Source organism: Neomonachus schauinslandi, chromosome 3 (assembly GCF_002201575.2).
Source record: "Neomonachus schauinslandi chromosome 3, ASM220157v2, whole genome shotgun sequence".
Classification (NCBI taxonomy): domain Eukaryota; kingdom Metazoa; phylum Chordata; class Mammalia; order Carnivora; family Phocidae; genus Neomonachus; species Neomonachus schauinslandi.
In genome coordinates this window covers 58,699,635-58,726,524 of record NC_058405.1, presented here as the reverse complement: position 1 = coordinate 58,726,524, position 26,890 = coordinate 58,699,635, and the positions used below count along the sequence as shown (strand labels likewise).

The window sequence follows — 26,890 nt, the reverse complement described above, 5'->3', positions numbered from 1 at the left end:
ATAATGCCAACTAATAAATGTAGAAGGAATGATAATATTAAAAAAATCACCACTTGGCAACTATTAATCAATAATAATTGACTCAGGCAAGAATTATCAACGGGTATTAAAACTAACAGGTGAAAGTTTGACAAAAACCAAGATGTTTACATAGTATTTACAAAATACTTATTACAAAGGGAAAAAGAAAACCTTACGGTGAAGAAACATGGTAGAAATAATCTTCATCAAGTGACTACCAGTAATGAGACAAACTGAAATTGTGCACCATTTGATATAATGTACTTAGAAAATAAAAGCATTACTTTTTCAGGTATCACGGACGAAAAAGCATATTCTGAATGTGTTTAACAACATCCACATTTTAGAAGATGTTTGTTCACATTATACAAATAAAAGTCCCATAAAACATTAAAATTGATTTGAATTTAAATATATATACAGTTTGACAATGTTACATAGTAAGAAAGTAAAGCAGTAATCCTCACTGAAAGGCCAAAACTATTTTAATTTAATTTTTAAAATTTTTATGTATTTTTGAGAGCGAGTGAGAGAGTGAGTGGAGAGAGGCAGAGGGAGAGAGAGAATCCTAAGCAGGCTCCACACCCAGTGCGAGGAGTGTGATGCAGGGCTCAGTCTCACAATCCTGTTATCATAATCTGAGCTGAAATCAAGATTTGGATGCCCAACTGACTGAGCCACCCAGGCGCCCCAAGGCCAAAACTATTTTAGATTTAAAACCAAGGAGTAAGGTTTGTACTTAGCTTTAAAACAACCGGAACAACAACAAGAATAACAAATAAATCTTTTAAGGGCTTTCAAAGCTTACCTTAAATTTATACTTTGTACTACGTCTGAGATTCTTTACTGTGTAAGCAAGGTCTTCTCCATCATATTTAGGCTTAAAACCGTATCCCTGGAAAGGGAAAATAAGCTTTCTTAGATGTCTAACAGCAGAAATATGGGGAATAACAAACATGTAAAAAGACCCAGGTCTTTTTCATCTTCTACTGTGTACAAGGTGATTAATGCTCCGTTTAAGTGTAATCCTCACCTTGATACTTCTATCTTGAATGGACAGATCCAGAAATGCTAATGAATGTTTGTAGGGGGATGGAGAACTCATTCTCCATAAATACAGTAACGAAGAGAAGATATTTGTGTTGACAGTAAAGTCAGTCAATGGTAACTTCACCATCAGTAAGCATATCTCTAACAGAATTTCCTAGACAGATGTTGCAAGAGCTAAACAGAACTATAACCATTTAACATATTTAACTTGCCCTGTGCTTAAGTAAATAAATAAATGGTTGGCTGTGCTGGCAGGTAGGCATGTCACTTAGATATTGGATTGCTATTTATAGCTCCAGGGACAATGCCTCACTACTTTCCCAATGTTTTTTTTAAAAGTTGATATATAATTCACATACTGTAAAATTCCCATTTTAAAGTATGAAATTCAGTCATTTATAGTGTATTCACAAGGTTGTGCAACCATCATTGAATTCCTAATTCGACAATGAAGCCTGTACTTTATTTTTTGGTTAGCAGTCACTTCCCCTCTTTTCTCATCCACTAATATACTTTCTGTCTCTATGGATTTGCCTATATCCATAAGAAATGGAATTACATAATATGTGGTCTTTGTGACTGGGTTCTTTTACTTAGCATAATATTTTCAAGGTTCATTCATGTCGTTACATGTGTCAATACTCCATTCCTTTATATGGCTCAATGATATTCCACTGTATGGATATATCACACTTTGTTCATCCATTCATCAATTAATGGACATTTGGGTTGTTTCCACTTTTCGGCTATTATGAATAATGCTATGAACATTCATGTACAAATTTCTGTATGAACATGTGTTTTTAATTCTCCTGGATATATAGCTGGGAGTAGACCAATACTATTTTTAACTCAAATGGCTTTAAAGTAGCTCTGAAAAGCTATGAAACTATATAGAACTAACAGAAGACACCCTAATTCATGTTAGCTCTGTTCTAGCTCACAGGAGACAAGCTACTGAAAACCTGATTCTGGCAGCACTACATAGTGTCATGTGAAGCTCTTCATACCTTCTGTGGTGCTTGGAAAAGCAGTGTATGAACAAAGCTGGAAAAGATGGACATATTATTTCCTTATTTTTTCGAGCTGCTTAGGCTAAAAGGCTATGGTGATCTTCTCCTCTATTTTCTCTAAAACATATATATTTAAAATGCAGTCTATGCTATTTCTAGGCACAAATGTATACAAACACACATAAAAAACAAAACCCCCTCCTACACATCAAGAAAATAAAAGACTGAATTCTTCCTCACTCCCAATTCCTCCTAAATGATAACCAACCAAGGACTCAAAGGATCTGGGCAAGGATCTAACTATTGCGGCACTATTTACTTATAAGGATTGACGTTACCTGAAATAGATTTTAAACACTCTACTTAAAATACATATTCATACTTACTGAAGTTTCTTCCTCCATCTCTAAAATGTAAGAAATTCCTTCATCTGATGGTGTTCCTGAGGGCTTACTCCATTGTAAGGATAACCAAGTAACACCGGCCTTAGTTAATACAGGACTTGCTGGCATAGAAGGGGCACAGCCTGAAGTGTAATATAAGACTTCTTCACTAAAACCACTGTTGAAACAAATGGTTTTTAAGAACGAATGAAAAAGAGTTGGTTTTATAGCTAAAGAACTCAATTTGATAAATGACATTTTTTGAAAGTGACAATTTTTGATAACTGGGTAATTAAATAATATATCCTGGAGTTAATATTTTTATGATAACCAGATCAGAAACCTGAAAGTGAATTAGTATTCTTTTAAAACTGCAATTTATGTAACTAACATCTCTTATAGCTTTTGCTGGGCTAGTAACACATCTTTACTATATCAACATAAACTAAAGCAGAATTTTTAGTGGATAATTTGGACCCTGAATAATTTATGTAAGTGAAGCTGACTAAGTATTATTTACATTAAAATGTATCTTACCTTGTGCCATACTCATTTTTGGCTGACAGTCTAAATTTACAACCCATTGCTGGTGACAGTTTAGTAATTTTAAATTGCTTCTGTAAGCCCATATAACACTGACAAAATTCTCCATTTCCTTTTCCCTAAAAAAAATGGCTGATTATTATATATCACGTACATGATTGTAAAAAGATAAATCCACATTAATTCCTGCTTGATGAATAATAACATATTAGCTAGTGTACATTAAAAGTCATCTTTGTTACATGAATCATGGATCTCAAGAGAAAGTAGAGACAACACACATCTTTTAAATGATACTTACTGTTCATTAAATGCAGAATTTACAAAGTAGGTGTTTTTGTATACCTTCTTAAACTAAGTACCCTGTTTTAACTGATGGTAAATCTCTGGCTTTAGTAAAATAAACTCTTTCCAGGTATGGACCCCACAATCTCTATGGGCGGGGAGTGGTAGTAGTGGAAATAGGGTGATCTTTGATATATACAACTGGCAGTGTTTCTCAATCTATGAAAAGTTCTACACAAACAGTTTTAAGAAAAGGTCCCTAACTGATCCCAAAACCTCCACCTTAACAGCTGCTTACCTATAAAATAAAGATTTTGGAACCACAACTGCCTAGGTTTAAACAGTGAAGGAAAATAAGCAGAGAGAAAAACCCAATTGCAGGCAAAAGAAAGGGAGAGAGAAAAGTCTGCAGCTCAGGACACCTAAAGAGTTTTAGAAATTTAGGATGCTACATAAAATGGACAAGTTTCTTATTCTCCATCCAAACTTTTCTTTATTATGTTCGTAGAGGTAAATTATGGTTTTAGGGTGACTTCTGCTTCAAAGAAAACCTTCAGTCTGTATCTGGCTGCTTTACTACACTTTCCTGTTTTAATGGTGTTCACAGTTGATTCTACTGAGTTGTCTAAAGAGAAAGTTGTATCATCTCTAAATAATGATAATTTTGCCCCCCAGCTCAGCCACTATTTGGCTGTACCTCTTGTTTTAGTTCCAAATCATACTGCATTAATGTTAAATAAAGGTGGGAATAACTGACAACATTGACTTGTTTCTGCTTTGACTAGAAATGCTTTTATTGTTTAATGATGGTACTTCACTTAATACAAAAATAACTATCAGATAAGGAATTATCTTCCTATCCCTAATTTGAGTTTTAACTAAGTGCTAAATTTTATCAAATATCTTTTCATAATTTATCAACATGTTTTTTCGTCTAAATTACTATGACAGATTTCCTAGTTCTAAATTCTCTTAAAACTTCTGGCATAAAACCTACTTGTTTGTGCCTCATTACTCTTTTAATATAGGCATACCTTGTTTTATTGCACTTCAATTTACTGTGCTTCAAAATAGTGTTTTTTACAAAGTCTGGTTTGTGGCAACCCTGCATCAAGCAGGTCTACTGATGCCATTTCTGCAATAGCATATGCTCACTTTGTGACTCTGTGTCACATTTTGGTAGTTCTTGTAATATTTCAAACTTTTTCATCATTATTATATTGTTACGGTGATTCATGGAAGAGGCCAAAATATCGACATTAATAGGAGTTTGGCAGAAGTTGATTCCAACCCTCGTGGATGACTTCAAGGGTTCCAAGACTTCAGTAGAGGGAATAACAGCAGATGCGGTGGAAACAGCAAGAGAACTAGAATTAGAAGTAGAGCCTGAAGATGTGACTGAATTGCTGCAATCTCATGATAAAACTTAAGTGGATGAAGGAAGAGTTGCTTCTTATGGATGAGCAAAGAAAGTGGTTTCTTGATACAGAATCTACTCCTGGTGAAGATGATGTGAAGATTGTTGAAATGACAACAAAGGATTTAGAATTTTATATAAATTTAATTGATAAAGCAGCAGCAGGGTTTGAGGGGACTGACTCCAGTTGTGATAGAAGTTTTAGTGTTGGTAAAATGCTATCAAACAGCATCTCATGTTACAGAGAAATGGTTCATGAAAGGAAGAGTCAACTGATGCAGCAAACTTCATCACTGTCTTTTTTTTTTTAAGAAACTGACAAAGTCACCCCAACCTTCAGCAAGCACTACCCTGATCAGCCTGCAGCCATCATCATCAAGGTAAGACCCTCCACCAGCAAAAAGATTATGACTCACTGAAAGCTCAGATGATGGTTAGCATTTTTTAGCAATAAAGTATTTTTAAATTACGGTATGTACATTGTTTTTTTTTTTTTTTTTAAAAAACAATGCCATTGTACTTTTAATAGACTACAAATACAGTGTGATATATAACTTTTATGTGCACTGGGAAACCAAAAAATTCCTATGACTTCCTTTGAGATATCTGCTTTATTGTGGTTGCCTGGAACTGAACTTGCAATATCTCCAAGGTATGCGTATATACTGCTGAATTCCCAAATTATCAATGGAATTTCTTCTACTCCCTCTGGCCACTCCTCTTAGCTGTGGTATAAGCAGTACGGCAAGAGAGAACATAATAAATGACAGAAAACAAAATACTAAATAATAAAGCTCAGTATGCTTGCTGTGGTAGGCTGAATAATGGCCCCCAAAGATATCCAAGTCCTAAACCCTGGAACCTATGAATGTTACTCTATTCAGGGACTGTACAGATGTTATTAAGTTAAAGCTCTTTAGATGGAGAGATTATCCTGGATTATCTAAGTGGACCTTAAATGGAATTACAAATGTCCTTTTTAGAGGGAAAAAGACATGAAGACAAGGGGAAAAAGGCCACGTGATAATGGCAGCAGGGGCAGAAAAGGCCATCTGATGCAGCCATGGATTCATGGTAATGACCTGGTAATGACGAGAGCCTCCAGAAGCTGGAAAAGTCAGGAGAACGGATTCTCCTCTAGAGTCCCTGGAAGCAGCATGGCTATAATGACACCCTGATTTTGGCCCAGTGAGAGCCATATTGGATTTCTGGCTTCCGGAATTATAGGAGAGTGTGTGTTGTTTTAAACCATTAGGTTTGTGGAAATTTGTTAGAGTAGCCATAGTAAAAAGTTACACCTGCTTTTAAGGCTGATGTGAAAAAAAAATTCCTTCATCAAGGTAATTACCCAAGTGAAAGCTTTGAGGGGTTTAAGTCAAAAACAAAAAACAAAACAAAACATAGGGAGGTCCAGTCTGTAATGTTTTCTAAGAACACCATTAATTCACTCATGCACCACCAAATCATTCATAATGTTTTTAAAGAGGAAAATACTATTAAAACAAATTATTTCTGCTTGAGGATATATACACGTAATTTTCTCCTAATTTAAAAGATTCAATTTACTTACCTCATCCCATTCTAAAATAAAGCTTTGGATTTTAGAACCATTGTCACTAGGTGCCTAAAAGAAATACCCAAAAAAAAAAAAAAGTACAAATTAGTACTTTTGTAAGAGATACTGTGTGAGAATCGAATCTGAGGAATCAATTGTGTTGCAGATGTTCTCTGTAGCTTAACTCTGGAAAAACTGCACAGAGAATACAGATATATATATATATTATATAACCCCACAATCCCTTTAAATGCAAGGAAAGAAAACAAAGCAAGTCTGTTCAAGTTTTTCTGAACACTGAACAATCTCTTGTAGCAAGAACGATCTTAACTTTCATAATCCATTAAAAAAATCACTTTGCCTTTTGTCGGAAGCTTTTATCAGCTTTAAGTTCCTAGGATCGATCCTGTCATTTTCATTAAAATTCACCTTATAATCTAAAAGTAATACTGTGTGATACACTAGAGAATGAAAGAACCAGGATGCTTAGAAGAACTTCAAGAGGTCACACTGTCTGGATCTTTGCTTCTAGACACAATGTCCCCATTACCTAAGATTGCTCATTCAACAATCTGTTAATCTTCAGTGGTGAAAATTTCAGTCTCCCTTAGCATTTTACTCTAGTATTTAATCACTCCAGAAGTCAAGAATTTCAACCTTATTTCTACTTGAATTTTCTACCATTTCAACTTGTTTCCTCTTTAGTCCTCACTTTAGATGCAGAACAATGGATCTCTACTCCCCTTATAATAGCTTCATCCATTTGAAGACAACTGACTCTAAGACTCCTTTTATCAAAATTAAATAATCTTAACTTTTAAAATTATTCTCCAGAGAATACCTATAATTCTCTGGACTCTATCTGGTTTTTATATAGTATTGCCAACCATGTTTTTTTTTTTTTTTTTTTTAAGATTTATTTATTTATTTGAGAGAGGGAGTGAAAGAGAGTGAGCGAGCATGAGTGGGGGGAGGGGCAGAGGAGAGGGAGAAGCAGATTCCCCGCTGAGCAGGGAGCCTGATGTGGGGACTCAATTCCCAGACTCCAGGATCATGACCTGAGCTGAAGCAGACACTTAACCGACTGAGCCACCCAGGCACCCCTATTGCCAACCATGTTAAGAGCAATCAAGAATGGTCAAGTTTTTAATAAAGAATCTTTTATACCATGGAGGTCCAAATGATTTGTTGAACATTAACACAGATGTACTTAAAAATTGTAATTTTTAACTGGTGAACATGACCAGAATTTGCTCTGTAAGTTACAGGCGTGGCAGTTAAAAGTGATGACAGTATGGATGGGGCAGAAAAAGAAACCTTGGGAAATTCAACTCAAACAGCAAAGGAAGAGAATCCCAAGGTGGAGAAGATTGCAAATCTCAGCAAAAAGTGTGTGGTATAAAAATACATTTCCCCATAAGCTTCAGATTGCTCTAGTCTAGTTGCTAAGGTCGCACATTTATTTTGCTTAATTTTTTCTACTTTATTTTGTGAGGCTTTTCAAGTCAAGGAAATGGATTCTCCTCAACTCCCTGGAAGAAGCATGGCTATGGTGATACCTTCAACAACCTGTGACCATTTCTCCAAGTTAGAGGGGAAACTATTATGTGTAAAGTGTTCTTTACCTTATCTCATTTAATCCTCAAATCAACTCTTTGTAGTACTATTATCCAAACTATACAAAAGAGGAAATGGAGGCTTTAAGGAACCCAAATAAGTTGCCCCACATCAGTCATTAAGAGTGGAGCAGAGCTGAATTTGCTCTGACACAAAACCAGTGTTCCTACCCAGCAGGATTCCAGAAACTGAGCAACAAGAGGTCTGGTGGATACTAGTAATTATAAGAGGGTAAAAGACCAACTTCAGTTAGCTTTTTATCATCATGGTGCACTGGCAACTCTGAACAATGTCAGTTGATAAAATACTTCTCTCAACTGCTACCCCACTTGCCACCCATGCTATGATTCTCATGCCATGTTAACCCCCAAGTAATACTTTCAGATTATATGAGGCAGTAGGGTCAAAGGATCTGATATTTAAGTCATAAACTACATTAAGCCAGTTTTCTTCAATTTTAACATTAAATAGCAACAACAGTTATCATGCTTATTATGTTCCAGGTATTGTGCTATGGGCTATACAGATATTATCTGATAATCCTCCCCACAACTCTGCAATACATAATACTATCCCCAGTAACAGTAAAAATGATTATCTCTTTCCCCAACCATGCTATTACTCTGCATATACAGGACCATTTCTAGAAGAGCATAAGCCTGGGTAACCTGTGTAGGCAACTAAGAGACCTAGGGCCTAAGGGCACTGTTTGTATCTTACAGACTTGTTGGGATATTGTTAAAGACAAATTTCAAAATTCAATGTTATTTTATCTTCAAAGAGCAGTACACCCTGTTGAAATCTCAACTACATGAAGGGCACCAGGCTGCTACTTTAACTGCCCTACCAATAAAATGCTACTCTAAGCGACATGAAATAAAATTAGTCATACTTATCACATACAAAAATGTATGTATGTACATACTTGTCTGATTTACATGTGCTAAGAGTACTTTTTAACTGCATAAAGCATCTAATATCCTCAGAAGAACTAGGGACTAATAAGCCCCAAACCAGCTTTCAGAAAGAAAGCCAGGGCCTGAGTTTTGCTCTTGGCGTAAGAGTAGATAATTAAATCAAGACTAGTAGTTATTTTCTTACTACAAATTAACGGTTGCTAGGAGGGGTAGTACTCCCTTCTAGGGGCTGTTTAGAAATTTTGTTGGGGGTGTTTCTGACCATCACAATAATGGCAGGGGGAGGAAAAGCTGACTTTTATGGGTGGGGATCAAGGATGCTAACAATTTTGCACAGTGTGGGACAATCAATACAAAGAAGAATTCTTCTCTTTCTCTAGGACTTTTGAATGTCCTCCTGGACATTCATGTAGGTGAAATATCTGTTTATAATTATCAGAGCCTAGAACCTAATTCCATTTTACAAGGTATTTTTTCTATAGTTTTAAGTTACTGGATTTTTCCAAAATGTAAATACTCTGCAATTTGAGAAAGACTGTACTTAATTTGTTCAGAAATTTACCAAGATTCATGTATCATTTCAGTAATTCATGTCTCCAATGACAATGCTGTCTGTGCTACCTGAATTATCAATTCTATCTGTGCTGTCTGTCCATTTTATTGTACCTTCTTGTGCAGCTGGGCACAAACATTTACATATTAGCATACATATTATTCTATTAAAAGAGTATTTAATGGAATATTGCTTTAAGATATATTTATATTTCTAAAACTATGAGTCTAGTTATTATGAACCCCATTTTATGATAGAATTCAGGATATAAAGGCATTGTAATGAACTTGAGAAGCACTGCTGAGACTCTGTTATCCCATGTCCAGTATAATAAGGACTGCTAATTATATATCAGTCTTCTCTGCTATATTTACATATAGTAAGAAAAATCACTAAGAATATTATTTCAAGATTTAATATATGTAAAGAAGAAGAACAAGTTAGCTTAAAGTTCTTTTTTGTCTCCAAACAAGAACAACTGAAATTTAATACTAGTGGGGGGAGGAGGGAGTAAATGTCCAGTTGGAAAATACTCTAAAGAATATTCTTACCTTCCATTGCAAAGTGAGTGAATTTTTGGTCCGATTGGCTATCCTGGGTGGATTAGGTATGTCAGGTTCACAGCTTAAGGTGGTAAAGCTTTCAGCTTCTGAAGGAGTGCCCCTCATGGAATTGTATTCTGCCTGGACTCTATGGCCATAAAATAAATAGTTTTAACCAGCAGAATTGTTGTATCCTACCTCCAACAGCCATCAGCCTTTAAGTACTTGGCAAATCAGTAAGGTGCCCTCCAAATGTTCTATCAAGAAAACAAGGGTGGGCACCTGGCTAACTCAGTTGGTAGAATATGTGACTCTTGATCTCTAGGTTGGGATTTCAAGCCCCATGTTGCGTGTAGAGATTACTTAAAAATAAAGTCTTTAAAAGAAAAAAAAATTTGCGCATCAAAGTAAAGGATGGCTCTTAAAAAAAGAAATATAGGCTAGACCAGCAGCTTTCATCCTTTTTTTTTTGACTATAACACAAAGTAAAAAATACATCTTAAGTTGTGACAACTGTCTGTGTGATATGTACTTGCCTCACACACACACACACACAAAAGAAAGACAAGTGTCCTGAAACAATATCCCTAAGGGCAATATACAGATACCTTCTATACCATTTGATTATTTAATTAAAAAAATGCTGAATATAACTCATAAAATTTCATGATTTAATAATGGTTGCAGTCCACAGTTTGAATAGTGCTAAGTTGGACAATACTTCGGCTTCATCCACAGAAAGTGTAATTGAAGACTTAATAGTTTAATAGGATTAATCCCAACCACAAATCGAGGTGACTAACCAAATATAGATTAATCAGTCCCAGCTGGGGAGGCTTTAGTATGTAAAATGTTGGTAAATTATAATAGAATTATGCAGAATAAAACAGTATCTAAGTTACCTCTCAGTTAAATGTTGTGAATTTTTTTTAAGATTTTATTTTTAAGTAATCTCTACACCCAATGTGGGGCTTAAACTCATAACCCCAAGATCAAGAGTTGCATGCTCTACTGACTGAGCCAGCCAGGCACCCCTAAGTGCTGTGAAATTTTTAATTTAATATCCCAAACTCTTTCTAGAACATGATGTAGTAAAAATATATTAAGTACAAACCAACTATTATTAATGCTTCTGTTCTGGGAAAATTTCAAAAGCAGGGAGTTTTCCATGTGCTAAATTAGATATGCAGACATTATACTTATTATCTGTATATTCATTCCAATCCCAAGGTCCTACAAACAGGATGATTGACCCTTCAACATAACATTTTAGTTAAATGTTTTTGTTTTTTGGGGGGAATGTGTTGGTAATTGTACCAAAAGAAAAACCAAAGTCCACAAATTCATGTTTTTAAAATTGTATTCCAGGCTTTTAATGAAATTATTAAAAAAACCACCTATGCTCTACTCGATCATATTAAGGCAACATGTAGGAACTCCTTACCTTGCATGGTAATCTGTAGCTGGTTTGAGATCATTTAAAGTGACACTTGTTTCTTCTCCTCTGGGGTAAAAAAAGGAACATTTCACGGTCTGATAAACAAGCATTTCCAGAGGATTTACATTATGTACACTTCAGTTTGTGGCAGTTTATGAAATTATACTGCTTTTTACTTTACCAATTGTAACCATATTCAGATTCCCCCAATATGGAATTTGTGTCATAAGGTTATGTGCCAAACTTAAGTTATGTACCTGCATACCATTTTAAAACAGAAAGGTGTCCACACAGTGGATGCAGAGAGGAATTAAGATGGTGGAAGAGTAGGGGGCCCTAAGCTTGCCTCGTCCCTCCAATACAGCTAAATAAATATCAAATCATTCTAAACACCCAAGAAATCAATCTGAGGACTGAGAGAACAAAGCTGCATGTCTACGGGTAGAAAAACGGCCACCTTGTGGAAGGTAGGAGCTGTGGAGAGTTGATTTGGGGAGAGAACAGATGTGGGTGCTGTGGAGGGGCAGAAGACCTGATCATGGAGAGAGGAGTGAGAGAGAGAGAGAAAGTGAAGCAGCAGGCAGGGGACTGCACAAGAAAAAAATCTTCCCCAAAACCAGTGACTGGGAAAAAGAGAGGGGCTGACTATGGCAAATCTTTATAAGCAGCAGAGCTCAAAGTCTTAAGTTTTACAAGTCCGTGCCATTGTCGGGGTTGTGCCTGGCAGGCTTAGCGGTGCTCTGGTAGGGAAGGAATGCAGAGACCCAGGAGCGGGCAGTGTGGTTGAGGATCCCCTGGGTCACACAGGGAAAAACAGTTCCCCTTTTTGGAGTACATTTGGGAATGGTGGATGGCCGCTCTCGGGGACAAAAGAACTGGCAGCACCAATGTGCATCTCTGTTCACTAGCATGGGAATACAGACACTGGCTGAGGGCAGCAAACCTTGGTGCTGCTTTTTGCTGCACTTTACCATAAACTCTGAACCACTGTGCAGTTGTGCGACTGCGTTTCTGGGACAAACTGGCACTGACCACAGTGTGGCGAGACTCTCCCCTAGAGGATCAGCAAGAGTACGTAAAATTGGGAGTTTTGAAACCCAGCCTCGTGCCTGAGATAAAACACAGGAGTTACTGTGCCACCTGGCAGAGACCTGACAGAAGCTGGGGACACAGAGGGATGATTGTTTACTCTTCTGAGAGGGCTTCCTGAAGATTGGCAGGCACGAACTCCCCACTCCGGAGAGGAGAGCAGGGCAACACCATTTCCCCCACACCCATCAGCACTGAGCAACACAGCACCTCCCTGCCCCCATAATGGAGGCTGGAGCTGCTTACACCAACCCCTCCCGCCTGCCTGCCCCGCCGGTACCCTGCAGGTGCATCCCTCCAGAAGACCAGAACAAACCCCTCACATGCACCAAGTGTCCTGATCATAGAGTGCTGCAAAGCTTCAGCTCTAGGGGAAGTAGGATCTAGGATCTCATTTCTTTCTTTTTTCCTTTCCTTTCCTTTCCCTTCCCTTTCCTTTCCTTCCTTTCCTTCCTTCCTTCCCTCTCTCTCTCTCCTCCCTCCCTCCCTTCCTCTTGGATCTAGCTTCTTTTAACAAGCAGACCAAGACACACCTAGTTAAAACCTGCCATATAGTGGACAAGGTCCAAACACCACCCACTGCAGGCAAGGAGAAACTCTGCAGAGGACTGACCTGAGGGAAGGAGCAGCCAAAACAAAACAGCAGAGTGCACACTCTGAAACACCTCCTGAATCACCAGGCCCAAGACAGTATAGGACCTCTTTTTTTTTTTTAACCTCTTCTTAATATAGTCATTACTCTCAGGAGCAGGAGTATAACTAAATCACCCCCAAAAAACAGTGACCTAGACAAAATGACAAGACAGAGGAATTCACCCCAAAAGAAAGAACAGGAAGAAGTTAACAGCCAGTGACTTAATCAATACAGATATAAATAAGATGCCTGAATAAGAATTTAAAACAACAACAACAACAACAATTTAAAACAACAATTATAAGGATACTAGCTGGGCTTGAGAAAAGCATAGAAGATACTAGAGAATCCCTTACTGCAGAGATAAAAGAACTAAAAACTTGTCAGGCCAAAATAAAAAATGCTATAACCAAGAGGCAAAACCGACTGGATGCAATGATAACAAGGATGGACGAAGCAGAGGATACAGACATAGAAGATAAAATTATGGAAAATAATGAAGCTGAAGAGGGAAAGAAAGGTATAGGATCACAAATGTAAAGTTAGGGTACTCAGTGGCCCCTTAAAACATACTAACATTTGATCACAGGAGTCCAAGAAGAAGAAGAAAGAAAAAGGGGCAGAAGGTTTTATTTGAGCAAATTACAGCTGAAATAATCTGGGGGAAGGAAACAGACATTGAAATCCAAGAAACACAGAGAACTCCCATTAAATTCAACAAAAGCCAGCCATTACTAAGGCATATCATAGTCAAATTCACAAAAAACACAGACAAGGAAAGAATCCTAAAAGCAGCAAGGGAAAAAAAGTCCTTAACCTACAAGGGAAGACAGACAGGGTCGCAGCAGATCAGGTTTGCAGTGACCTGTCCACAGAAATTTAGCAGGCCAGAAGAGAATGGCAGGATATATTCAACATGCTGAATGGGAAAAAATGCAGTCAAGAATACTTTATCCAGCAAGGCTGTCATTCACAATAGAAGGAGAGAGAAACAATTTCCCAGACAGACAAAAACGAAAAGAGTTCGTGACCACTAAACCAATCCTGCAAGAGATATTAAAGAGGACTCTTTGAATGGGGAATAAAAGACCAAAAACAACAAAGTCTACAAAGGAACAGAGAACATCACCAGAACACCAACTTTACAGGTAACCCAATGGCACCTAAATTCCTATCTATCAATAATCACTCTGAATGTAAACGGAATAAATGCTTCAATCAAAAGACATAGGGTAGCAGAATGGATAAAAAAGTAAGATCCATCTATATGCTGCCTACAAGACACTCATTTTAGACCTAAGACAGCTGCAGATTCAAAGTGAGGGGATGGAGAACCATCTATCATGCTAATGGACACAAAAAAAAAAAAAAAAAAAAAAAAAGCTGGAGTAGCCATATTTATATTAGACAAACTAGATTTTGAACCAAAGACTGTAATAAGAGATGAAGGGCATTATATCATAATTAAGGGGTCTATTCATCAAGAAGATCTAACATTGTAAATATTTCTGCCCCCAACTTGGGAATACCCAAATATATAAATCAATAACAAACTTAAAGAAACTCATTGATATTACAATAATAGTAGGGGACTTTAACACCCCACTTACAAAGGGACAGATCATCTAAGCAGAAGATCAACAAGGAAACAAGGGCTTTGAATGACATACTGGACCAGATGGACTTAACAGACACATTCAGAGCATTTCATCCTAAAGCAGCAGAATACACATTGAAGTGCACATGGAACATTCTTCAGAAAATATCACATACTGGGTCACAAATCAGGCCTCAACTGTTACAAAAAGACTGGGATCATACCATGCATATTTTCAGACCACAGTGCTATGAAACTTGAAGTCCACCACAAGAAAAAATTTGGAAAGATCACAAATACATGGAGGTTGAAGACTATCCAACGAAAGAATGAATGGGTTAACTAGAAAATTAAAGAAGAAATTAAAAAACTTCAATGAAATGAAATGAAAATGAAAACATAACAGTCCAAAACCTTTAGGATGCAGCAAAGGTGATCCAAAGAGGACCTAAGAGGTCCTTGCAATATAGGCCTACCTCAAAAAGCAAGAAAAGTCTCAGATACACAATCTAACCTTATACCTAAAAGAGCCAGAAAAGGAACAGCAAATAAAGCCTAAAGCCAGCAGAAGGAAAATAATAAAAATTAGAGCAGAAATAAATAATACAGAAACAAGCAAACAAAAAAACCCAGTAGAACAGATCAATGAAACTAAGAGCTGGTTCTTTGAAAGAATTAATAAATTGATAAACTGCTAGGCCAGACTTACAAAAAGAAAAGAGAAAAGGACCCAAATAATAAAATCACAAATGAAACAGGAGAGATCACAACTGACAGCACATACAATTATAAGAGAATATTATGAAAAATTATATGCCATCAAACAAGGCAGTCAAAGAAAAGGACAAATTCCTAGAAACATACAAACTACCAAAACTGAAAGAGGAAGAAATAGAGAATTTGAACAGACCCATAACCAGCAAGGAAATTGAATCAGTAATCAAAAATCTCCCAACAAACAAAAGCCCAGGGCCAGATGGCTTCCCAAGGGAATTCTACCAGACATTTAAAGAAGAGTTAATACGGGGCACCTGGGTGGCTCAGTCGTTAAGCGTCTGCCTTCGGCTCAGGTCATGATCCCAGGGTCCTGGGATCGAGCCCCGCATCGGGCTCCCTGCTCGGCGGGAAGCCTGCTTCTCTCTCTCCCACTCCCCCTGCTTGTGTTCCCTCTCTCGCTGTCTCTCTCTGTCAAATAAATAAATAAAATCTTTAAAAAAAAAAAAAAAAAAGAAGAAGAGTTAATACCTATTCTCACAAATTTCTGTTCCAAAAAAAAAAAGAAATGGAAGGAAAACTTCCAAACTCATTCTATGAGTCTAGCATTACCTTGATTCCAAAACCAAAGGCCCCACTAAAAAGGAGAATTACAGGCCAATATCCCTCATGAACATGGATGCAAAAAATCCCAACAAGAGAAATTCAACATTGAAAAAACTGAAATCCATGATCAAGTGGGATTTATTCCTGGGCTGCAGGAGTGGTTCAATATTAAAAAACCAAACAAGGTGATACACCACGTTAATAAAAGGAAGGATAAGAATCATATGATCCTCTCAATAGATGCAAAAAAAAGCATTTGACAAAATACAGCATCCATTCTTGATAAAAACCCTTAACAAAGTAGGTATAGATGGAACATATCTCAACATCATAAAGGCCATATATGAAAGACCCACAGCTAATATCCTCAATGGGGAAAAACTGAGAGCTTTTCCTCTATAGTCCTGAACAAGACAGGGATGTCCACTCTCTTCATTACTATTTAACATGGTACTGGAAGTCTTAGCCCCAGCAATCAGACAAAAAGAAAGAAAAGGCATCCAAATCGGAAGAAGTCAAACTTTCACTATTTGCATCCAACACGATACTCTATGTAGAAAACCCAAAAGACCACCAAAAAATTGAAAATGAATTCAGCGAAGTTGCAGAATATAAAATCAATGTACAGAAATTTTTTGCATTTCCATTCACCAAAATAATGAAGCAGGAGAAAAAGAAATCAAGGGATTGATCCCATTTACAACTGCACCAAAAAATGTAAGATACCTAGGAATAAACCTAACCCAAGAGGTAAAAGATCTGTACTCTGAAAACTATGAAAGAAATTGAAGAGGACACAAAGAAATGGAAAAAACATTCCATGCTCATAGATTGGAAGAAGACTGTTAAAATGTCTATACTGTCCAAAGCAATCTATACATTCAATTCAACTCCTATCAAAATACCTCCAGCATTTTTCACAGAGCTAGAACAAACAATCCTAAAATTTGTATGGAACCACAAAAGAGCTCAAATAGCTAAAGCAATCCCGAAAAAGAAAAGCAAAGCTGGAGGCATCACGATTCTGGAATTTAAATTCTACTACAAAGCTGTTGTCATTAAGACAGTATGGTACTGGTAGAAAAACAGACACATAGATCAATGGAACAGAAGAGGAAACCCAGAAATGGACCCACAACTACATGCTCAACTCATCTTCCACAAAGCAGGGAAGAATATTCAATGGAAAAAAGAATCTCTTCAACAAATGGTATTGGAAAAACTGGAGAGCCACATGCGTAAGAATGAAATTGCATCACCTTCTTATACCATACACAAAATTAAATTCAAAATGCATGAAAGACATCAATGTGAGAAAGGAAACCAACAAAATCCTAGGAGAAAACAGGCAGCAACCTCTCTGACCTCAATTTCTTACTAGATACGTCACTGGAGGCAAGGGAAACAAAAGCAAACATCAACTATTGGGACTTCATCAAGATAAAAAGCTTCTGCACAGTGAAGGAAACAATCAACAAAATGAAAAGGTAGCCTACGGAATGGGAGAAGATATTTGCAAATGATATATTTGATAAAGGATTAGTATCCAAAATCTATAAAGAACTTATCAAACTCAACATCCCCAAAACAAATAATCCAGTTAAGAAATGGGCAGATGTGAATATACACTTTTCCAAAGAAGACATCCAGATGGCTAATGGACACATGAAAAGATGCTTAACATCACTCATCATCAGGGAAACAAACCAAAACCACAATGAGATACCACCTCACACCAGTCAGAATGGCTAAAATTAACAAGTCAGGAAACGACAGATGATGGCGGGGATGCGGAGAAAGGGGAACCCTCTTACACTGTTGGTGGGAATGCAAACTAGTGCAGCCACTCTGGAGAACAGTAAGGAGGTTCTTCAAAAAGTTAAAATCGAACTAACCCTATGACCCAGCAATTGCACTACTAGGTATTTATCCAAAGGATACAAAAATACTGATTCGAAGGGGCACATGCAACCTAGTGTTTATAGCAGCACTATCAACAATAGCCAAATTATGGAAAGAGCCCAGATACCAATTGACTGATGGATGGATAAAGAAGATGTTAGACCAACAGACAGACAGACAGAGACAGACACACACACACACACATCCACACACACACAATGGCATATTACTCAGCCATCAAAAAGTATGAAACCTTGCCATTTGCCTTGGACTTTAAATTCTACTACAAAGCTGTTGTCATTAAGACAGTATGGTACTGGTAGAAAAACAGACACATAGATCAATGGAACAGAAGGTATAGAGGGTATAATGCTAAGTGAAATAAATCAGTCAGAGAAAGACATATACCATATGATTTCACTCATATGTAGAATTTAAGAAACAAAACAGATGAACATTTGGGAAGGAAAAAAAAAAAAAGAAAAGGGAAGCAAACCATAAGAGTCAAGGATAGAGAACAAACTGAGGGTTGATGGAGGGAGGTGGGGGGATGGGCTAAATGGGTGATGGGAGTTAAGGAGGTGACTTTTTTTGATCAGCACCTGGGTGCTGTATATGTGATGAATCACTAAATTAAAAAAAACCCCCAAAAGCAAAAACAAGAGGTGTCCCAAGCAAATTAATGGTATAAGCCAGACTTGTTTTTTTGTTTGTTTTTTAGTGTAGTCAGGGAAGATATTTAGCTTATTAAAGAAATGAAACCAGTTTCAATTATTTAAAAATTCATCTTGCACAATTAAAATGATAAATAACCTGTGTATTACTGAAAGCAAAACCACCAAATTTTTGCAAGGTGTGTGCCACTTCTGCATTTTGTTAGAATATAAAATGGAATCTTAAAATAGTAAGAGTTTAATGAGTAGATCATTAAAAAAGTGAGTAATTTGAAGTAAAGCATTTCATTCATGGGCACTATTACATTTTCACATTTTCAAATATAATAGCACACATTTTCTTAAAATAATCATTTGATACAACTATTACTTATATATGTGGCTAAAAAACCCAGCCCATTTTCTACTTCTTTTTTTAAAAACCACTATTCTCTGTTCCTTTTCCTTCAGCCAAGTTTCTCTCCTCTCCACTTTATGGACCCCCTCCACCGCCACTTCTCAAATCAAAACCACTAAATATAAGAAAGAAAACACGTCCCACTGAGGAAAGTACACTTTAATGAATTGGGCAGTTGCAGTAGCATCCTCAGAGAGAGACCTTAATTGGTGTAAAGAAGGTGACTAATGTCCTTCTTGTGCTCTCTGATCAGGCTGCAAATGGAGACAAATGCTTCCCCTTAGCAAGCAGCCATATCTAACTAGAAACAGCCGTTACCACAAAAAGAAACCTTATGTTGATGGTCCTTTATCACCTATTTACCCCGTAGGTAGCTTTGTCTCTTTTAAGAAATATGAATAGAATAAATACAAGGAAATCTCAATAGAGAGAAGGAGACAGGATATTTTTCTAACCTATGTAACTAGATAATAAATACTGGAGCACTTTCACTTTCCTTTCTTCCTTATTATTAGCATTTTTTGAAAAGATACCAAGAACTGATGTGTCCAGTGTTCTATGTTAATTATGATCATTCCAGTGACTAACCACTTCCTTTACAATCTTCCCAGTGTTTAAATTATTATTAATAATTGACTTTACTCTTTACTTTTCATTAGATAAGCAACTTCTTCTACATGAGTAAGGATAAAAAATTATTTTACAACTGTCAGTCATAAATGTCACAATTTTAGCCACTGACTCTTTCTAAGGCTTTTGGTGTATAACAACACTTTTGGACCAAGGAAAGAGAATTATGATAGGTTTTCAAAATATGATTATTAACATACCAACATACAAATGAGAAACAATGGTACTAAATTCATTTTACAATATTTATAATGCATTTTACAAATACAATACAATTACATTTTACAAATTCAATACAACTGACATATTAAGAATTAAATCCAACTCCTTAGAGGAGCGTTACATTTCATGAGTTTACAATCTAACAGTTCTCTACTTCTGTTCTGGGCTTCTACATACGACAATTCATATTTATGTCTCAGGAATATGTGAATAGTGAAACATCTGCTAGGGAGCCTACTGAAAAATACTAAACTGAATGTGGCCAATGAAAGCAATTATTCCAAGGGAGTGTAGACAGACATGTACCAGCTGGCATGTGGACTCCATAGACTGAAATCAGTATCACTTGTCAATTTATAGATTCAAAATAAAAGCAGTAAGAGGGAAAAACAGAACAAAATTAGTATTAAACTCTTTATGATAAACCACTGACTTACATAATGGGAGGAGTAAAACCTAACAAATACTTACGCATAAACACTTTTGTATTTCCCATCTTTTCCAGTACTTGAGACTAGAATTTCATAACTATAGAGCTCTGGTACAGTAGTCTCATTTGTTTCACCATTAATGAAGCTGGAAGGAGGTGACCAGGTAAGTACTACTGTCCTTGCCTGGATGTCTGAGGCCTGCAAAAACATAATATTTAAAACTCTTTGAAACAACTGTAATGTGTACAATGAACAGTGAAAATCTAATGAGGTTTCAAGATTAAATAAAATATATCTGTATCTACTTATAAAAAATGGCTTACAAATAGAAACCGGTCCATTTGTAGACAAGATATAATCTGTTATAAAAGGGCAGATGGGTTCAATAAAAAATCTAAAGACCATTATGCGCCATTCAAAACTATTAGTGCAAACACCACGTACAGTCAAAAAAGAATGGAAAAAAGTCCACTTGTACCGTATTGAAAAGGTTCACTGCCTCAATTTAGAAAGTGTCTTACAATAAGAAAAAGATAAAGATGAACAAAGGTCATGGACTGACCAAAGAAATATAAATATAAATGGATAATGCAAGAAATGATGTATAAATGCATTCATAATTAAAAAATGTAAATTAAAACAAGGTATCACTTTTCATCCAACAGACTGGAAGATTAAAAAGCTAGTAATATCTATCTTGAATTAGGCAGAATAAGTGATCTCCACACAAGCATGACATTTTCCCCTTTTCAAAGTTCTCAAAGCCTGGATAAATTTAGAAGGCTATTATTGTATATATTCTGCTTCTGTTAAATCACAGAAGTATATTTTACTTACTGTCATACTACCTTAAAAAAGTCTTAGTACTATGTTTCATTTACAGTGGGCTTAAAAATGATTGTTTTAATCAGTGTCCATCTGGCTATTAACCTGTAACTGTGCAAGTTTTTTTCTTTTTTAAAACAAACATACTGTTAACATACATATATGTACAACTTTTCGAGTATCTTGATTTTATGAGATTATCCTAACTGTGTTAAACTGTGAGAATAAGTAAGTAAACAATACTCTGAAGGTAGGTCAGCCAAAAGCATTAACTGGCATCTACTTTTTGAAGCTTACTTTATCAGGCTTTGTGGGTACTGACTACATCATGAAAAGTATAGGTGGTAGAGATGACCTTAAGTAGGAAGGCAAAATACCTGCCACTAATTTGCTTGGTGATACTGAACTCTCAAACCTTTAGGGTCCCAGGTCTCACCTACAAAAGTGAGTGGCTGAGTGAGATGATTTATTTACCATAACTAACCAAATATAATATTTTAAAAAGGCTTTTATTTTGGAATAAATCTAAATTTACAGAAAAGTTGGGAAGGTAATAAGTATACAGAGTGATTGTATACCTGTTGCCCAGCTTCCTCTATTGTTAACATCTTACATAATAATGTATTTTTGTCAAAACTAAGAAATTAACAATGGTAGACTACTACCTTTTTTTTTTTTTTTAAAGATTTTATTTATTTGACAGAGAGAGACATAGCGAGAGCAGGAACACAAGCAGGGGGAGCGGGAGAGGGAGAAGCAGGCTTCCTGTGGAGCAGGGAGCCCGATGCGGGGCTCAATCCCAGGACCCTGAGATCATGACCTGAGCTGAAGGCAGACGCTTAACGCCTGAGCCACCCAGGCGCCCCAACAATGGTAGAATACTACTAACTAAATTTTTAACTAATCTATACTTTTAACATTTAACTAACTAGACTTCCAGGATACAATGTTGAATTTAGAAAATGTAGTTAAAAAAATTAAGACACACTGCTAATTTCAACTTTTCTAGAAATCTGCTGCTACAGAAAAAGTCTTGATCCCAACTCATTATATTAAAAAGGTATTTTATTACTTGCACATAAATGTTAAGGCACAAAAAAGGAATAATTACATTGGGGTTACTGTGGAAAACTTTATGAGATGTGAATTTTAAATACAATTTTAAAGGATTTGGGATGGGATATAATTTGGTAAAAAATAAATGGGTAATTATTATAGGAATGAGAAGTTTCTTTTCCTAAGCTTATGCTTATAAGCTGGTTGTCTAAGGAACATGTATGATTGTGTATTTTGAAAAGCGCTCTAGTAATTTCACTCCCATGAGAACCACAGATTAAGGGACAAGAGAAACATAAAGGACCATTAAGAGGATCACAGAGGAAAGAGGAAGACAGTCAAGCCTTGAAAGACAAGGGTAATAGTTTTGAGGTAGTAAGCGGTCAACAGTATGAAACAGTTGACAGGGAGGCCGTGGAGAATCGATGCAATATGAATAATGCCTAAAAAATGCTGTTATCTGGTGCTGGTTTCAAAGAATTATCAAAGGGTTGTAAAGAAAAGGGAGGTGGATTTCCATAAACCTACTTGTGAAACTCTTGTGTAAAGATGAGGTAGTAACTATCTGTGTATGTGGGAAGCTGGGGGAAGAGTGGATCCTAGAAATTCGAAGTAAAAGAACTGATAAAGCTTGGAGTTCAGTTTGGCATTAAAGAATTAAAGGTAAAGAGGAAATGTAAGATGATATTGATATCATGATCAGGAAAACTTGGAGGGGTACTTGATAACTGATAGATATACTAAAAGGAAACAAAACAAAAGGGATCTATTTAATCCAATCCCTTCTTCATTTCAGAGAAACAACGGAGAAAATAATTTAGAAAAGATTAAGAAAACTGATTTTCTAGGTGGCGCCTGGGTGGCTCAGTCGTTAAGCGTCTGTCTTCGGCTCAGGTCATGATCCCAGGGTCCTGGATCGAGCACCGCATCGCGCTCCCTGCTCCGTGGGAAACCTGCTTCTCCTTCTCCCACTCCCTCTGCTTGTGTTCCCTCTCTCACTGTGTCTCTCTGTCAAATGACTAAATAAAATCTTAAAAAAAAAAGAAACTGATTTTCTAGATGAAGTTCTAGTTGTTAGCAAAACATACAAATTTGGATATTCTTTTTTTTTCCCAATTTTTTTTTTAAGTAAGCTCTATGGCCAATGTGGGCTTGCGCTCATGACCCCAAGATTAACAGTTGCACACTCTACTGACTGAGCCATCCAGGCGCCCCCAAACTTGGACATTCTTTAGGATGTCTTAGGAGATGTGGTTCTAGAGAAAGTGGTGAATAATGAGGGTAAAAAATATAGTTTGGAAATCATCTGAAATGAGTCTTCTATTTGTACACAACTTTAAGAAGTAAAATCTGCTTTTATTTTTTATTTTTTTTTTAAAGATTTATTTATTCATTTGAGACACAGAGATAGAGAGCATGAGCAGGGGGAGAGGCAGAGGCAGAGGGAGAAGCAGGCTCCCCGCTTAGCCGGGAGCCCGATGTGGGGCTCGATCCCGAGACCCTGGGATCATGACCTGAGCCGAAGGCAGACGCTTAACCATCTGAGCCACCCAGGCGCCCCTAAAATCTGCTTTTATATGCATCTCATTTGATTCTTAAAATTACCCTCTGAAGTAGACCAAAAAGATATAACTATCTTCATTTTACAGAAGAAATATATTCAGAAAGTTTGAATAACTTCTGAAGTCACTGAGCTAGTAGTGACTGATGTGGAGAACAAAGGTAAAAGAAATATAGTAAAAAAAAATTAAACTTCCTTATAACTGACAACCCATTTGATAAGTACTTGGGACACCCATAGTGACCTTCCTCTAGGAACTCAACTGCCTCAATGTTAATACTTTGCTAAAGGCAAAAGGCAACCTTAGCTTGACATTAGTCTGCTGACCTCCATCCAGTCTTTAACATCTGAAAATCCCTTTGGAAACTACCTTTATCTCTATTCTCCCCAAGATATATGTCAGCAATCATCCTCCAAACATATGGCCCACTGATAAACATCTGAAAGGTCTCAAGACTATGGTTTTACTAGGTATTAGTAAATGACCTTACCCTAACGGCAGCTAGCCCCTCCAGGTCTGGAAACCTTACTTCCAAATTCCTTAGAGACTTAAGCTATCCCTAACCCTCTCCCAACTCGAGAGTATATAATCAGTCACTCCTCACAATCCCAGCACAGTTCTTTCTGCCTAGGGGTCCTGTCCCTGTGCTTTAATAAAACCACTTTTTTTGCACTGAAGATGTCTCAAGACTTCTTTCTTGACGGTTCGATCATGAACCCCAACATTTCATCAGTGACTAGGACCTGAATAATTCAGTTCCTTTTCCATTACACAACGCTTCCATCCTCAATTCACTTCTGGTCAGTAGCTGAAAGTAGACATGACCATGTAAAAATATGTCTGAGTACTGACAAAGACTAAATGGTAGTAAGCAAAAATGAAAAAAGAAGTGGTTGCATTATATTATATATATATAAAATACAGTATATTTTAATTTTTCAGGCAGACTATGGTCTTTGTTAGGCAGCGATCAAAACCACTCTTGAAGTAAAGCTGTCAGGTTAAATGAAGTCTAGCTAGGAAGCTACTGAAATGACAATCCCCTTGTCAATCCCCCTAAGGGATTAGGAAGTGGGAGAGTAGGTTGAGTCTCAGGAAGCCTAGAGTCAGATGTTCCAGTGACCATAAAAAGAAAAAGGAAAGGGATAAAAATTCTGAAAGTAAAAAGGTAATGAGTAAACGGCAAGACATGTTTAATTTTAAGCATTATTTTTTTATTTATTTATTTATTTTTTTATTTTTTATTTATTTATTTGAGAGAGAGAGAATGAGAGAACACATGAGAGGGGGGAGGGTCAGAGGGAGAAGCAGGCTCCCTGCCGAGCAGGGAGCCTGATGTGGGACTCGATCCCGGGACTCCAGGATCATGACCTGAGCCGAAGGCAGTCGCCCAACCAACTGAGCCACCCAGGCGCCCAATTTTAAGCATTATTAAAATAAAGATGTCAATATATCTTGACAGAACGGGACTGAAAACAATTTCAAAGAAGCCTTTCAACGAAGCGCAATAGTAAGATAAACACTTCCATCTAATACAATTATTTCTAGCATGGTAGGAAATATAATACCATTATACTCTCTTTTATGGAAAAAGAAACAGATTCAGAAAGGTTAAATGACTTGTCCCAGGTCACTCAACTCCCGAGTGTGCAGCTGAGGCTGAGTCTAGCCCATGTTCTCCCCTATACCCTGCAACCTGTGTTACATGAGTGAGCTTTTCTTCTTTTTTTGGTTCCTCAAATGTGTCCTGTTCAGTACTTTTCAAATGTTGGTCTCTGCAATACCGTCCCCACACTAACCCCCATGGTCCACAGTGCCCAACTACTACTTTTTCTTTAAATTTCAGTTCATCATCCTTCCTTAGTGAAATTTCTTTTGACATCCCTGTCAAGGCCTAGTTCCCCTATTATCATATATTCTTACAGCACTATATCTCTGTTCTGGCACTCTACAGATATAATCTTATATTTATTGCATGACTTAATCTACTAACCTAAGTTCTGAGGGCAGGGGCCATGCCTATCCTTTGTTTTTCATTCTATCTCCAGCTTTCAGCACAGCATGTGGCATTTTATTAGTGGTCAAATATTTATGGAGTAAGTGAATACATTTAGTTTGGTGCTCTAAATGAACTACAGCATGCAAAACAACTACACACACACACACACACACACACACCCTGACCTATACTTCACAGCTCACAATTTAGTAAAAGAGCTATAGCTACCCAAACTATAAAAACAAACTGAAACAAAACAAAGCAAAACAAAACCATCAGCATGACTTTCTTTTATGACACAGGACTTATTTTACAAAATTACATCTTCCTCATAATACTGGGCAAGAAATTCTTTAAAAGAACTGTTGCAAGATTTATGGCCTGAAAAATTATGCTTTTGATATTATAGACTGTAACAAGTAAATGCTGCTAGTATTAACTATTATTTCATTCAAATACCAGTTCTATTAAGGCTTGCAAATTCTTTTTATTAATCTAGTGATATACATAGATCTTGGAAAGATACTGACTGAATTTCTTATTAAACAGGCTCTTGCTTCAGTTTAGTCATCTGTAAGATAGGGAAAAGAGTACATAGAAAGTTGTTCTAGGAATTAAATAATGCATATGTTTTCAAAGTACTCTGAATAGTCTGACACTAGTAAACTTGTATTAGCTATTATAAAATAATTCTGTGTATGTTTACATTAATTTACATGCATAAGCTCAATTTTTTCAGAGAACCCAAATTAGAATGAAAGAAAACCAGAGCTCCAAATCTATTATTTAGGGTTGTCAGAAAAAGTTGGACCACAGTAGCTTATTAGATAAGTGACTGACTTACTCAAACTTCCTAAGATGGGGTAAAATTAAAACTTTTGTCGAGAGGGTATTAAGAAAGTAACAACTTTTCTAATCTGTTTCCATACAAAAATAGAGCAAAGTATCTTTTGGGTAACTTAGCACAAGATATTGTACCATGGATTTTTTTTTTTGCGGAGAAGAGAGAGAAGGTTTTGTTTTGTATTGTAAATCAAGAAATATTTTCATCGATTTTAAATTTCTGATGTAGTGTTCCATGATTCATCGTTTGTGTATAACACCCAGTGCTCCATGCAATACCTGCCCTCCTTAATACCCATCACTGGGCTAACCCATCCCCCCACCCCCGGCCCCTCTAAATCCTTCAGTTTCTTGGCATCCATAGTCTCTCATGGT

The 26,890-nt window shown here is 36.7% G+C and overlaps 1 protein-coding gene across 2 annotated transcripts in view; it reads right to left on the bottom strand.

Moving 5' to 3' along the window:
* Positions 1 to 26,890, bottom strand: part of FNDC3A (fibronectin type III domain containing 3A) — a 164,101-nt gene that overhangs the window by 27,581 nt on the left and 109,630 nt on the right. For both annotated transcript variants that reach the window (XM_021689460.2, XM_044913555.1), the window contains 7 exons: positions 20,271 to 20,428; positions 11,341 to 11,400; positions 9,906 to 10,044; positions 6,283 to 6,336; positions 3,005 to 3,129; positions 2,471 to 2,645; positions 830 to 916 (listed from right to left, as the gene is read on the bottom strand). In XM_021689460.2, the coding sequence (XP_021545135.2) occupies positions 830 to 916; positions 2,471 to 2,645; positions 3,005 to 3,129; positions 6,283 to 6,336; positions 9,906 to 10,044; positions 11,341 to 11,400; positions 20,271 to 20,428 (798 nt within the window). The remainder of the gene's footprint in view (positions 1 to 829; positions 917 to 2,470; positions 2,646 to 3,004; positions 3,130 to 6,282; positions 6,337 to 9,905; positions 10,045 to 11,340; positions 11,401 to 20,270; positions 20,429 to 26,890) is intronic.